The 13942-nt window shown below is 48.5% G+C and overlaps 1 protein-coding gene across 1 annotated transcript in view; it reads left to right on the top strand.

Moving 5' to 3' along the window:
• Gpatch1 (G-patch domain containing 1) overlaps nucleotides 1–13126 on the top strand; it is a 52643-nt gene extending 39517 nt beyond the window's left edge. Inside the window, exons 17-20 of the mRNA XM_051162191.1 lie at nucleotides 3623–3730; nucleotides 4873–4970; nucleotides 7806–7954; nucleotides 12844–13126. Coding sequence (XP_051018148.1) covers nucleotides 3623–3730; nucleotides 4873–4970; nucleotides 7806–7954; nucleotides 12844–12874 — 386 coding nt within the window. The 3' untranslated portion in view covers nucleotides 12875–13126. The remainder of the gene's footprint in view (nucleotides 1–3622; nucleotides 3731–4872; nucleotides 4971–7805; nucleotides 7955–12843) is intronic.
• The last annotated feature ends 816 nt before the right edge of the window (nucleotides 13127–13942 follow it).

The following is a 13942-nucleotide window of genomic DNA, read 5'->3' on the forward strand; positions in this document are numbered from 1 at the left end:
GCTAAACAGCCTGGCTATCAAGTCACAGATACCCCCCCCCCATGTCTCCTGGCATGGAAATTACAAGCACATGCCACCACTTGGCTTTTTGTGTGGGTTCTGGGCTCAAACCCAGGTGCTCTTGCTTGTGCGGCAGGCATTTGGGGACTGAGCAATCTCTCGTGCCCTTTGTCATTCTATTTTAATTTGTGTGAGCAGAGTCTTAGGTGTTGGGCCTTTTAAAATCTAGTTTAATAAATAAATATATATTTTTTAAAAGATTTGTTTATTTATTTATTTATTATGTACACAGTGCTTTGCCTGCATGTACACCTGCAGGCCAGAAGAGGGCACCAGATCTCATTCTAGATGGTTGTGAGCCACCATGTGGTTGCTGGGAATTGAACTCATGACCTCTGGAAGAACAGACAGTGCTCTTAACCTCTGAGCCATCTCTCCAGCCCTCTGATGTATATTATAAGGATAGTTGTGTTTGATAATGTTGATTTCCCAATTTAGCTTAGTTAAGAATTGAAAAAGTATAATTTTTCTTTAAGGTGTTTTGTTTTTTGTTTATTTTTTTGGGTTGGGGATAGAACTCAGTATCTTGATTGCACAAGATCTTTTCTCTACCTGGTTGGTGGAGGTGTTAGGCTTCTGGAAATGTGTTTGGTCCCGAGGTATGTGAGGATGTTGAGGTTCTACTGTAGGGAAGGGAGTATGCTTCGGTCGGCTCTAGAAGGCCTGGCCTGACACACTAACCCTTGGGAAGAGGGTCTGCTCTCACTTCCTGGACTCCACACTTGCCCACAAGTCTGGCTTGCTTGTTCCATGCACCACCTTGTGTGGCCCAGACATAAAAAGAGAGGCCACCTGAGGTAGGAGAACTTTGGGATGCTGGAGCTGTGCCAGTTTCCATCCGCGTCTCCAGAGGCTCTCTCTGCCCTTGTCTGTCTCTCTGTCCCTGTCCTCTGTCTGTGGTACACCTGAGTATAAATCCTTTTTTTTTTTTTTTTTTTTTGGTTTTTCGAGACAGGGTTTCTCTGTGTAACCTTGGCCATCCTGGACTCACTTTGTAGACCAGGCTGGCCTTGAACTCACAGCGATCCGCCTGCCTCTGCCTCCCGAGTGCTGGGATTAAAGGCGTGCGCCACCACGCCCGGCCTGAGTATAAATCCTGAAGGCCCTTAACCAGGGTGTCACACAAGGATATGATACAGTATTTATTTTTAGAGGATTGCAATATTGGTTCCTGTTTTTTCCCCCTGTGGGCAAAACCATTATTGCTTTTAATTATAAAGTCATGTATACTTGAAGTTTAAACCTAGGCTGGGCATAGTGGTACATGCTTTAAACCTCAGCACTTGGCAGAGGCAGGTGGCCCTCGGGCAGTTAAAGGACAGCCTTGTCTACATAGTTCCAGGACAGCTAACACTGAGCCCCTGTTCCCCCCAAAAATGTTTTTTAAAAAAAGTATAGGGCTGGCAATATAGCTCAGTGATACAGTGCCTGCCTCCTATGTACAGGGAACTGGCTTCAATCCCCAGCACCACATAAACTATATGGGGCCCAGAACTGGATGCACTCAGTTACATAGTTAGTTCCAGATTACCCTGGCCTACGTAAGATTGTTTCAAAAAAATGAAAGCCAAAAATGGTATAGAAAGGTGGAAAACGTGTAAAACAACCACTCTTCGCACTTTGCTGCGTGCTGTCCATTTCATGCCTGCTGTGTCTGAACATGGAATAGTCTGTTTACCTTTTCTGAGTAGCTGGCTTAGAATGAAAAGATTTCTGTGGTTTCACCTTTTTCCTCTGTGGTTAGTATATTTCCCTTGAGGTGGCGGGGTGGGACATAGTCTGCCCTCTCTGTTGGCAAGTTTGTATCTTCTCAGATGGGCTACAGTTGCCTCACGTGGGCGACCTGTCAAGCCGCCGTTTTGTGGGGTCTAGTGTGGCTGAGCCCCCAGTCTTAGCCTTCCTGATGGGGTGGGAAGGTGTCCAGGAAACCCACAACTCCGGGGCCTGGGAAGGTAGCCCAGCTCTGAAGTGGGCCAGTGTCCTAAGGGAAGGGTGTCCTAAGACACCAGAGCCCAGGAAATACACAGCCCTGAGAGGAGGCGTCCTGAGCAGAGGTGTTACAGCTCTGGGGATGGGGTGGGGGGTCACCCCAACCCCTGAGGAGCTGAGGAGCCTAAGTTCACTCCTTTGCTTCTTCTCTTCTGGGCTTCTTGGCTTCTTCCAATGAGAGAGTCACAGCAGGGAGTAAATCTCTTTAAGAGAGATTTATTGGAGGGACGAATCCAGAAGAGGAGGGGTGAATCCAGGAGTGGCTGCTTCTGCTCCTGGGAGAAGGCAGCAGAGAAGTGGGCAGACACAGCCTTTATACAGGAGACTTTAGGGGGAGGAGCTTTCTGGGGCAGAGATCTCCAGAGTGAGGATTGGTGAGATATCAAGTCCTGAGTATTAAATGTAATGTTAATCCCAGCACTCGGGTTCGAGGTCAGCCTGGTCTACGGAGTGAGTCCAGGACAGTCAAGGCTACACAGAGAAATCCTGTCTCGAAAAACCAAACAAAAGCCCCAAAATCAAGTCCTGAGTTTTGGGGGAAGCTTAGGGATTGGTGGGTTTTTTGCTCAGCCTTTTTACCTAAAATTACCATAAATCTGGGAGGGGTCCCACTGAGGGCTGGGGATAGCCAGTGTGGCCAGTTTGACAGTTGAGAGGTGTGAGGGAGGGGCCTGTTAGTTCCTGCCCTGAGGGATTTACACAGACTTGAACTCTAAACAAAACAACTTTCCTTAACTAAACTATGAACTCATACTTAATGGGTCAGATTTCTAGTTCTGATCCCCACCCCCCCCCCCCCCCACCCCGCCCCAGTGTCACACTGTGTAAAGCTCCGTGACTCAGGGGAATGGCTAATTTATACATTGTTGCCACAGAGATCACAGAGATGGTGCCGGTTCTCACAGACTGGCTCAAGCTGACACGCCTCCCTCCCTGGGTTCATACCCCGAGGCCTGAGGTGCTGCTGCTTTCTCTGTGGCATCTAGGTTTCTCCACGTCTCTGATCTCAGGTCCTTGTGCTGTGGAGATTTAGCCTCAGCTGCTACGGAACCCTGAGGTGTAGAGAGGCCAGCAGCACACCCCGAAGATGCGAGCACCCCTTCCAGGGACCACAGGGTGCGGCACCCGGGGGCGCTGAAGAGGCGACACCCAGGGAAAGACTGAGGGGGAGCCCAGAGGCAAACTTGAAGCTGCCCAGCCTGGCTGCTGGAGCTCCTCAGCAGCGGGGCGTGGGGTAGGGGGACGGACACTGGGATGGGGAGCAGGGGGAGGTGGGGGTGATACTTTCCTGCAGCGCATACAAAGGGAGTCTGGCAGGAAGGGCTTTCCCTGAGGTGAACAGCCAGCACCCAGTACCAGTGGCTTTGAACATGGCCATTACCATGTGCTCAGCACTGGCTGTTTCCACGGAGTGATGAAAGGTCACTGTTGGTGAACATGGCCATTACCATGTGCTCAGCACTGGCTGTTTCCACGGAGTGATGAAAGGTCACTGTTGGTGGCAAAAGACGCCAAGACCCAAGCGCATCAGCGTGAGGCAGATGGATGAAATCAATCCGCTGGTGTTTTTCAGCTGCCGAGCCGGAGCCGCGTGAGCCAGCAGCCCCCTTCCCCATCCAAAAGGTGCACATCGATGAACGAGAGGAGTTTGGGCCTCGGCTGCCTCCCGTCTTCTGTCCCAGTGAGTCCAGAGCACATGTCTGTAGGCCACCCCTGCAAGGGAACCGGGCAGCAGCGTCCCTCCCACACGTCTACCTGTCCCCGCACCCACCAAGTGTTCACACGGTTCTGATTTACAGTCACAACCTGCAGTGCACTGAGCGCCCAAGGGACAGTGTTTCTTTACACTATCGAAGCTCTAAGTCCCTTTCCTTCTCAGCGTTGAGGTGTTAATGTCACAATTCTAAGCATCTTAAATGTTGTCATTTTACAGGCTGCTATGACACAATAGCCCTAGCACTCAGGACACTGAGGCAGAAGATCACAAGGTTGAGGCTAGTTAAGCCCTGCCTTTAATCCCAGCACTCGGGAGGCAGAGGCAGGAGGATCACTGTGAGTTCGAGGACAGCCTGGTCTACAAAGTGAGTCCAGGACAGCCAAGGGTACACAGAGAAACCCTGTCTTGAAAAACCAAAAAAATCACTTTTGGAAATGAAGGACTAAATGTCAGGCATGGTGGCGTACGCCTTTAATTCCAGCACTTGAGAGGCAGAGGCAGGTGGATCTCTGTGAGTTCGAGGTCAGCCTAACTTAGAGTTTCAAGACTGTCAGGGCTACCTTCTCTCAGAAAAAGAAAGGTTTTGAGGGCCAGGCTAAAATGATAGAGTGGCCCAGTTAGATAAGCCGCAGCGGGTCCCTCTGCCCGCCGGGGTGTTCCCTATAGCAGTCCCACCCAAACACTGGCTCTGCTGCACACCCCAGCCAGCGAGGAGGGACTCTCTCTCTCTCTCTCTCTCTCTCTCTCTCTCTCTCTCTCTCTCTCTCTCTCTCTCACTCTCTCTCAGCTTAGGTTCATGGTTGCTTGCCTCCAGGTTGCTGTTAGCACTTGCTAGCTGAAGGATTCTATGGTTCACTTATGCCCATTTCCCAGAGTGCCCTCAACATCTATAAAACAGTGAATAATAGTAGCTTGGTGGTGCATGGGTTATTTAGGGGATGTGGGTTTTCAAAAAGTAGCATTAAAAAAAAAAAAAAACAACTTTGGGGAGGTGAAAAGTTGAAATATCCAACTAGCAGTAAGATCAGAAAGTTGCAGAGCGCTTAAAATGGTTAGTCCTCGCTTTCTCCCCATCGCTCATGTGTGTATTACACCTTCTCTCCCAGATACGCGCCAGACGCTCGACATACCTCACAAAGCAAAACCTAAGAAGAGCAAAGACAAACACAAGAGCAAGAAGGAGCACAGAAGGCGGAGAGAGAAGGTGAGCGGCTCCCTCGAGGGTCCTGGAGAGCCCCAGAGAGAGGAGCTCCTGGCCACCGGGCTGGGCACATGCTAGCTTTGTTTTTCTCCCCAGAAACTTTATTTTCTTTTAGAGCAGCAAACTTTGAGTAGTTGAACTGAAAGAAAGGGAGGGGGGAAGGAAGGAAATCAATCTATGCCCTGTCTATCCATCTATCCATCTATCCATCCATCCATCTATCCATCCATCTATCCATCCATCCATCCACCCATCCATCCATCCATCCATCCATCCATCCGTTCATCCATCCATCCATTCATCCATCCATGCTTCCACCCATCTATACATCTAATGTAGGATTTGGGGCTGGAGAAATGACTCAGTGGTTAAGCGCACGGTTGTTTTTGCAGAGCGCCTGGCTTTGGTTTCTGGTACCTGGTTTATAACTGTCTGCACCAGTTCCAGGGCATCTGATGCCCTCTTCTGGCTCCCACAAGGCACTGCAGGCATGTGGTGCACAAGACATACACACAAACTGGGTAGTGGTGGCGCACGCCTTTAATCCCAGCACTTGGGAGGCAGAGGCAGGCGGATCACTGTGAGTTCGAGGCCAGCCTGGTCTACAAAGTGAGTCCAGGACAGCCAAGGCTACACAGAGAAACCTTGTCTCAAAAAACAAAACAAAAAAAAAAAAGACATACACACAAGCAGAACACCCATACACATAAAAATAAAGAAAAAAATTTAAAGGATTTGATGTACCTTATAGCAAAGGTTAAACATTAAATAAGTAATAAAACTGTCCCCAATCACCTCATTTTACCACAGACTAAACTCTTGGTCCTTAGTGGCCATTTGAAGGGAAGGAAACTTGAGAAGAAGGCGTGGATTGCAGTAGAAGTCTCCTCTCTTGTTCTCCTGGTGTTATTATGGCTTAGAACCTACAGTCTTGCTGGTGTTAGTGGCAGGTACCCGTGTGTCCCAGCCTAGCAGCAGAGTGAGCAAGAAGCCGCGGCACTCATGGCTACAGGAGAAAGGCAGGCCTGAGGATGGAGTGAACGTTCACAGCCAGTGTTAGAAAACCAAATCCATGTGTTGTTACTCTGGCTCCTCCGTGACTTCTTTCTTCTCTCTGCCGTGCCCCATGCTCACCCTGCCACGTAGTTTCAAAGGTATTCAACAAACTAGCCAGGTGCATAGGAGGATGGGGGCAGAGAGTCATGGGGCTGCCCTGCCTGCATCTATGTGCCTCTGCTGTGTCTACTGTTGACAGGTTGGGGATACCAACATGTACACAGTTTTAACGTGTCACAGCTGCTAGCACCATTAGGCCAAAGCACACTCCAAAGGATAGTTTTAAAGCTTTTGAATAAAATTATAAAAAAAAGTTTTGTAGGCCGGGCATGGTGGCACACACCTTTAATCCCAGCACTCAGGAGCCAGAGCCAGGTGGATCTATGTGAGTTCAAGGCCAGCGTGGTCTACAAAGTGACTCCAGGCCAGCCAAGACTACACAGAGAAACCCTGTCTCAAAAAAAAAAAAAAAACAAAAAAAAAAAAAAAAAAAGAGGAACTTTGTTTTTTAATAGTTCCAGCAACTAAACACATGCTTGATGTAGAATTTTTATTTTGTTTTTTTTTTTTTTAAATATTTATTTCTTTATTATTATATATACAGTGTTCTGCCTGCATGTATACCCACACACCTGGAGAGATCACCAGATCTCATTATAGATGGTTGTGAGCCACCATGTGGTTTCTGGGAATTGAACTCAGGACCTTTGGAAGAACAGTCAGTGCTCTTAACCTCTGAGCCATTTCTCCAGCCCTTATTTTGTTTTTATATATGACAAAGTGCTACTTTTTTGAGCCAAGTTCCTAGCCCTTCTCAGGCTAAGCATTTTGCTGCTGAGAAATACCTCACTGGGGATTCTAGGCAGGGGCTCTACCACTGAGCCATACCCCAGCCCCTCACTAGGAGATTCTAGGCAGATGCTCTCCACTGAGCCACGCCCCAGCCCCTCACTGGGGGATTCTAGTTAGGAGCTCTACTGCTGAGCCACACCCCAGCCCCTCACTTGGGGATTCTAGGCAGGGGCTCTACCATTGAGCCACACCCCAGCCCCTCACTGGGGGATTCTAGGCAGGGGCTCTACCACTGAGCCACACCCCCAGCCCCTCACTGGGGGATTCTAGGCAGGGGCTCTACCACTGAGCCACACCCCCAGCCACTCACTGGGGGATTCTAGGCAGGGGCTCTACCACTGAGCCACACCCCAGCCCCTCAGTGGGGCATTCTAGGCAGGAGCTCTACCAATAAATTCTACCCCACACTCCTGGGTTAGCTGTGTGTGTGTGTTTTCATGTATGTAAAGCTGTGTGTGCTTGAATGTATATATGGAGGTCCGAGGTCAACATCAAGCATCAGACTCAATCATTCTCCACCTTTGTTTGTTTGTTTGTTTTTGTTTTTTTGAGACAGGTCTTTCAATATAGCCCTGGCTATCCTATAATTTACTCTGTAGACCAAGCTAGCCTTGAGCTTGCAGAAATCCCCCTGCCTCTGCTTTCTCAGTGCTGTAATTAAAGGTACATGCCATCATACCTAGCCCCTCAACCTTGTTTTCTGTGACAGGCTCTCTCATTGAACCTGGAGCCTGCTGCTGCTGGACTGGGCAATAGGCCTGCGCCACCACACCTGTTGTTTAAGGCTCGGCTCGAGCTTGGTCAGTCAGCAAGACTTTCACCCTCTGAGCTCCTCCCAGCCCCCACCCCTCTTCCTTTCATCGAGCCAGTGAGGGACAAGCCTATTGTTGCTCTCACTTTCTAACCCTCCTTTTTCTTCTTTTTTTCTAGAAAAAGAAACACAAGAAGCACAAACACAAAAGTAAACAAAAAAACAAGAAACCAGAAAAAAGTAGCAGTTCTGAGAGCACGGACAGCAGCGACAGCGGGAGCGAGGAAGGAGGGACTGCAGACCTGTCCCCCCAGGAGCTGCTGAGGCGGTAGGCCCCAGGGGAGGGTGGGCTGGGATGGTAGGCCCGCGGTGGGGTGGGGGAGTTGGAACGGTAGCCCCCCCAGGGCTGGCTGGGCGGGCTGGGATGATAGGCTGGGTGGTGGTGGTGGGAGGGGTTGGGGAGGGGGGGACTGGGGCAGTAGGCCCAGGAGGGTGGGCTGGTCTGGTCTTCTCAAAGGCTTTTTGAGTTTTCAGTATGCTTGCTTTGAACAGTGTCAGAAATGAGACATTTGACTTGGGGTGGTGGCACTCACCTGTTACCCCAGCTCTTGGGAGACAGAGGCAGGAGGATTTCAAATTTGGGGACAATATGGGCCACATGGTGTGACAATATGTCTCAAAACCCCAAAGTGGGGGGTAGAATAGAAACAAAGAGAGAGAGAAAAAAGGCTTCAGGCCCAACAGCGAAGGCTTCCTTCCCCATGTGAACCTTCCCTACCAACTCTCAAGACTGCTGTACACACACACACACGTACACACACATATGCACAGTCAGATGTATGTGCATATTCACACAGAAGTTGAAGTTATTTTTATATAACTGTTTTTGTTTCTCTTAGCTTCTTTCTTAAGCTGGCTATCACACAAATAATTGAGACTCTTTTATATTTGCTTTAAAATAGCTTTACAACACAATCTTGAGGAGTTTATGTCTGTTCTTAACCCTCTGTGCTGTTTTGCCTTCCTCCCAGCAAACATCCCAGTGCTACTTGCACTTTGTAGCTTTCCTCGGCTCCAGCTCCGTCCTCCTGATCTTGCTTGCACCTCTACCCAAGCTCCATTCTCCCCCTCTTCCTCCTCCCCTGACCAGCAGGAAGTCCAGCCCTATTCTCTCTCCTGCTCAGCAATTGGCTGTAAGCTGCTTTGTTGACATACCAGGGAACAATTGGGGAGCAGTGTTTACCCAACATTGAGACAGAAATCAGAGTTTAAACTACACAGTTACCTTATTCCTAAACACACATGCACATACAGTCACACACACAGACACACACACACGTGCACACAATCATAGATATACATGTAATCATATACACAACACAATCTTAAAACCACTACTACATATGTAAACCATCAGGAACACACATGCATAATCACATACATGCATGCACTTACACACATAGAAGCACAGTCATTCAAACACATACAACAAACACACATGCAGTCATAGATACATGCAATTACTTACGTATATTAAGTACACATTACTGTCCTCTTTTAATTTAATTTTATTTTTTTGGTTTTTCAAGACAAGGTTTCTTTTCTCTGTGTAGCCTTGGCTGTCCTAGGCTCACTTTGTAGACCAGGCTGGCTCCCAACTCACAGCGATCCACCTGCCTCTGCCTCTCAAGTGCTGGAATTAAAGGCGTGTGCTACTATGTCCAGCTGCTGTCCTTTAAAAAAATTTTTTTCTGTCCATTTTTAATATATATATTTCAAAGATTGATTTATGTGTATGAGTGTTTGCCTGCTTGTTTGTGTATACACACACACACACATCTATCTGTCTGTCTGTCTGTCTATCTATCTATCTATCTATCCATCCTATCTATTGTGTGCATGCAATGCAAACAGAGGCCAGGAGGGGGCGGAGGATCCCTTGGAGCTAGAGTTACAGTGATTGTGAGCTCAGTGCCAGCACCGCAACCTGAACCCAGATCCTCTGCAAGCGTAGCAAGTGCAGGGAACTGCCCACCCATCTCTCCAGCTTCCTCTCCCACCCCCCTTTTCAGACTATAACACGCATGGCCTCTACTCCAGTTCCCAGTAGAGTTCTTGCTACCCTCTGAGAGCTCATGAGCACAGTCCCTTCCTTTCTGTTTGCATTCTGGTCTGTAAAGCTCTCCTTGCAGCCTGCTAGGCTTTCTCGATCTGGCGGCTCCGAGCTCTTCCTAAACTAGTTCTAAAGGCCTGTGAGCCCCACGGTAAGGAGCCTCACTTCTTGGTAGCAGTTTTCTGTTACTTTTTTGTTTTGTTTTTCAAGACAGGGTTTCTCTGTTGTAGCCTTGGCTGTCCTGGACTCGATTTATAAAGCAGGCTGGCCTCAAACTCACAGCGATACCCCCTGCCTCTGCCTCCTAGGTGACTGCAAATTCAGCCAAGTTAACAGTGGGAATTAGCCATCACTCCCGTTGATTGGCTCCGCTCACACCCGGTATCATCCTCTTAGCTGGGCTGACCTGGGATTCACTGTGTAGCTCAGGCTGACCTGAAAGCCACTAGTGACTCTCCTGTCTTGCCCTCTAGAATTCTGGGATTGCAGATGTGAGCCAACAACCCTGGCTCCGGTATTATCTTGACCAGGGCTGCACTGCTGTGGGAGACTTGCTCCTGCCCAGGGGTCACATGGATGGAAGCTCCTCAGTGGGAGTGTGTTAGGGTAGACAGAAAACACAGGCAGGTGGCTGTGTGCTGACTGACATGAAAAAGTTATGTAACCCTGTGAACGGTTTGGCGGTACACTTGAGAGGTGGAGGCAGGAGGGTCAGGAGTTCAAAGTCATCCTGACCTGCATAGCAAGTGTGAGGTCAACCTGAGCTACAGGAAATCTTATCACAAACAAACAAACAAAGACAAGGGAGAGACCTGAGTGGCAGTGTATGTAGTAAGTACTGTTGGTGTGGAAGACTCACCCTGAGGCCTCAAGATAGCTCTAAATGCACCTGTGCTTTCAACCACCTAACAAACCCAGGATAAGCAACTGTAAAGAGAAAAGGCACCGCTGGGGCTCTCAGTTCAGAGTGTCCATTCCATGCTCAGATGTCCCATTTGATGGGGCCCAGGAGACCACCACACACCACGGTGGGGAGGTGGACCAGGACAGAAAGGAAGAGCCTGGGGTCCCACTGTCTGTTTTAAGAGCTAAAAAGCCTCCTCAGGTGACCTAAGGCCTCCCACTGTGTCCCACCAGAGAGCCCCTTGTGGGAGGGCCTCACCCCTGCTGTGTGGGTTCTGGAGGGCAAACACAGGTCACACTTGGGAGCAAGTGCTCTCACCTTCTGAGCCATCTTGTCACTCTTCTCTTGTCCTTTTAAAAGATAATATCTTACTATTTAGGCCAGCCGGCCTTGAGCTCAGTCCTCTGTCAGACCCCTCACTACTAGGATTATCAATGTACACAACCATGCTCCCCCCACCCCCTAGCTCCTGTTAGACTTTAGTTGTATTGAAAGAAATCATGTTTAATTCACCCATGTGTAGCCGGGCGTGGGTGCACGCCTATAATCCCAGCACTCGGGAGGCAGAGGCAGGTGGATTGCTGTGAGTTCGAGGCCAGCCTGGTCTACAAAGCGGGTCCAGGACAGCGAAGGCTACACAGAGAAACCCTGTCTCAAAAAAAAAAAAAAAATTCACCCGTGTGTGCTTTCCCCCTCTGTATTTGCAGCTAGCATGCATGCCAGCACTGTACCACTGAGCCATCTCCCCAAGCCCTAATGGAATTGCATGAGCTCTCAATGCCTGGCTTAGGAGATGCTTCTGTGTTACCTAGGTAACAGCAGCTGGTTGGTCCTCTGCTGTGCCCTGTCCTTTATGTAAATGAAACATGGAGGGTTGCCTGCCCTTCCCTTGGTTTGCTCCCAGTGAAGCCCGATTCTGAATGGAGTAGCCATGGATTTCCTTTGCAGTTGTCTCTTCTTTTTTCCTATCTTTTTGTGATAAGATCTAGCACATTCTGGCCTGGAACCTGTGATCTTCCTGTCTTAGCCTCCTGAGTGCTGGGATTACAGGCATGTACAGCCATGCCAGCACCTCCTTAATTGTGTTATCAAACTGAAGTTTCCAACTGATGGCTCCAAAGCTTTGGGCCCTGCAGTGAACACGTTTTTGTTCCTTTCCAAAAGTCATGTGACAGATGAGGTGAGTGTATGGAGCTGGCATCAGAAGTCGCTGTTAGAAATGAGTCCTGGCTGGGTGGTGGTGGCACATGCCTTTAATCCCAGCACTTAGGAGGCAGAGGCAGGTCGATTGCTGTGAGTTCAAGGCCAGCCTGGTCTACAAAGTGAGTCCAGGACAGCCAAGGCTACACAGAGAAACCCTGTCTCGAAAAACCAAAAAAAAAGACTGGAGAGATGGCTCAGCGGTTAAGAGCACTGACTGCTCTTCCAAAGGTCCTGAGTTCAATTCCCAGCAACCACATGGTGGCTCTCAGCCATCTATAACGAGATCTGGTGCCCTCTTCTGGTGTGCAGAACACTGTATCCATACAAAATAAATAAATAAATAAACTTTTAAAAAAGAAAAAGAAAGAAAGAAATTAGTCCTAGATCGATCAATTGTGGTGGCAAACACCTTTAATCCCAGCACTTGAGGCAGACATAGGCAGATCTCTGTGGGTTCGAGGCCAGCCTGGTCTACAAAGTAAGTCCAGGATAACCAAGGCTACACAGAAAAACCCTGTCTAGAAAAAAAAGAAAGAAATTGGTCCTGAGGCAAAATGTGGGTCAGCAGGTCTTTCTGTGTGCCCTGGAAATAATGGAAGGAACCGTTTAAAATGAGCATTAAGCAGCTAGAGAGATGGGGAGCAGCACAGCAAGCAGCTCACTGCTGCCTAGAACTCCATTTCTCTGGGATGAGCCGTCCTCATCTGGACACTGAGAGAACACCTGCACTCATATGCATGCGCGCGCGCGCACACACACACACACACACACACACACACACACACACACACACACAAAATGTAGAAGTGATTATATTAAATCTTAGAAAAGAAAATAAGGATTGAGGCCAGGAGTGGAGACTCACTTGTAATCCCAGCACTTGGGACGCGGCAGGAAAGGCTGCTGGGCATGGGAGGCCAGCCTGGGCTAAGTGTGGAGATGTGGCACTGAGTGTCTGATTCCCGTCTCTCTTCCTCTCTCCTGTTTCCTTCTGCAGACTCAAGTGTCTCCCGCTAAGGAGGCAGTAACGGAGCCCTGCCCTGGCCCATCTCAGACTGGAGTGTCCATGACAGAAGAGCATTGATTTCCCCAGCTCATACATTGTACAGACTGTATTTATATGTAAATTCCTGCTGTAAAATAATTTTTTAAACCTTGACATTTCAAAGGCTGCCCTGAAAGGTTGCAGAAATTGACTTCTATTTTTAACTTAATTTCATGTTAGAGGGTAAAAAGACTGAGCAGTTTAATTAAAGTGGCAGTTTTTTTTTTCTATGTGCTTCTTGATTTCTTTGGGAATTTCCTGGATACTTTAAAAAGGAGAGAAGACTGAAGGCTTTCCTCTGCCTTTGACATGAAGATAACTGAGTCCAATAAGGACAGCTGGGACTGTAGAGGAGGCAGTGGAGGAGGAGGCGTTGAGAGAGTCCTTCTCCTGTGGGTGGGGCCTGGAGCTGTGTTCAGACTGAGCAGGGCAGTCTGAGTCTCTAAAAATGTCTACCCCTAAAAACGATCTCTTGCATTTTGGACACATGAGGAAGGAGACCCATGCACAAAACCAGGGACCTGAGCCGGGCGTGGTGGTGGCACACACTTTTACTTCCAGCACTTGGGAGGCAGAGGCAGATGGATCACCGTAAGTTCGAGGCAAGCCTGGTCTACAAAGTGAATCCAGGACAGTCAAGGCTACACAGAGAAACCCTGTCTTTAAAAAAAAAAAAAAAGCATGCTTTGTTGAACCACACAGACATGAGAAGGCTCTATTTTCACCCTAATTCCATCCAGTCTTCTTTTTTTTTTTTTTTTTTTCCCTTCTGCCTGTAACTATCATTGGAATTGTAATGAATCTTTCCCATATAAACATACCAATGGTCTAACTCTGGTAGCTGTATCCTGTTCCAACTAGGTCAAGCCATAACTTAGAGACTTGTCAAACTACTAGACACAAACCAGGTGTGCTATGAATTCCTACCCAGGCAAAGGACAGAGACTGAGCTGTGACAGGGAGCCAGGACAGCACCACGGTAAGGTCTCTGATTTTGCGCCTCATTCTCCTTCCTCGTGTGTCCCAAATGCCAGAGATTTTTTTTTTTTTT

Source organism: Acomys russatus, chromosome 19 (assembly GCF_903995435.1).
Source record: "Acomys russatus chromosome 19, mAcoRus1.1, whole genome shotgun sequence".
Taxonomy (NCBI): domain Eukaryota; kingdom Metazoa; phylum Chordata; class Mammalia; order Rodentia; family Muridae; genus Acomys; species Acomys russatus.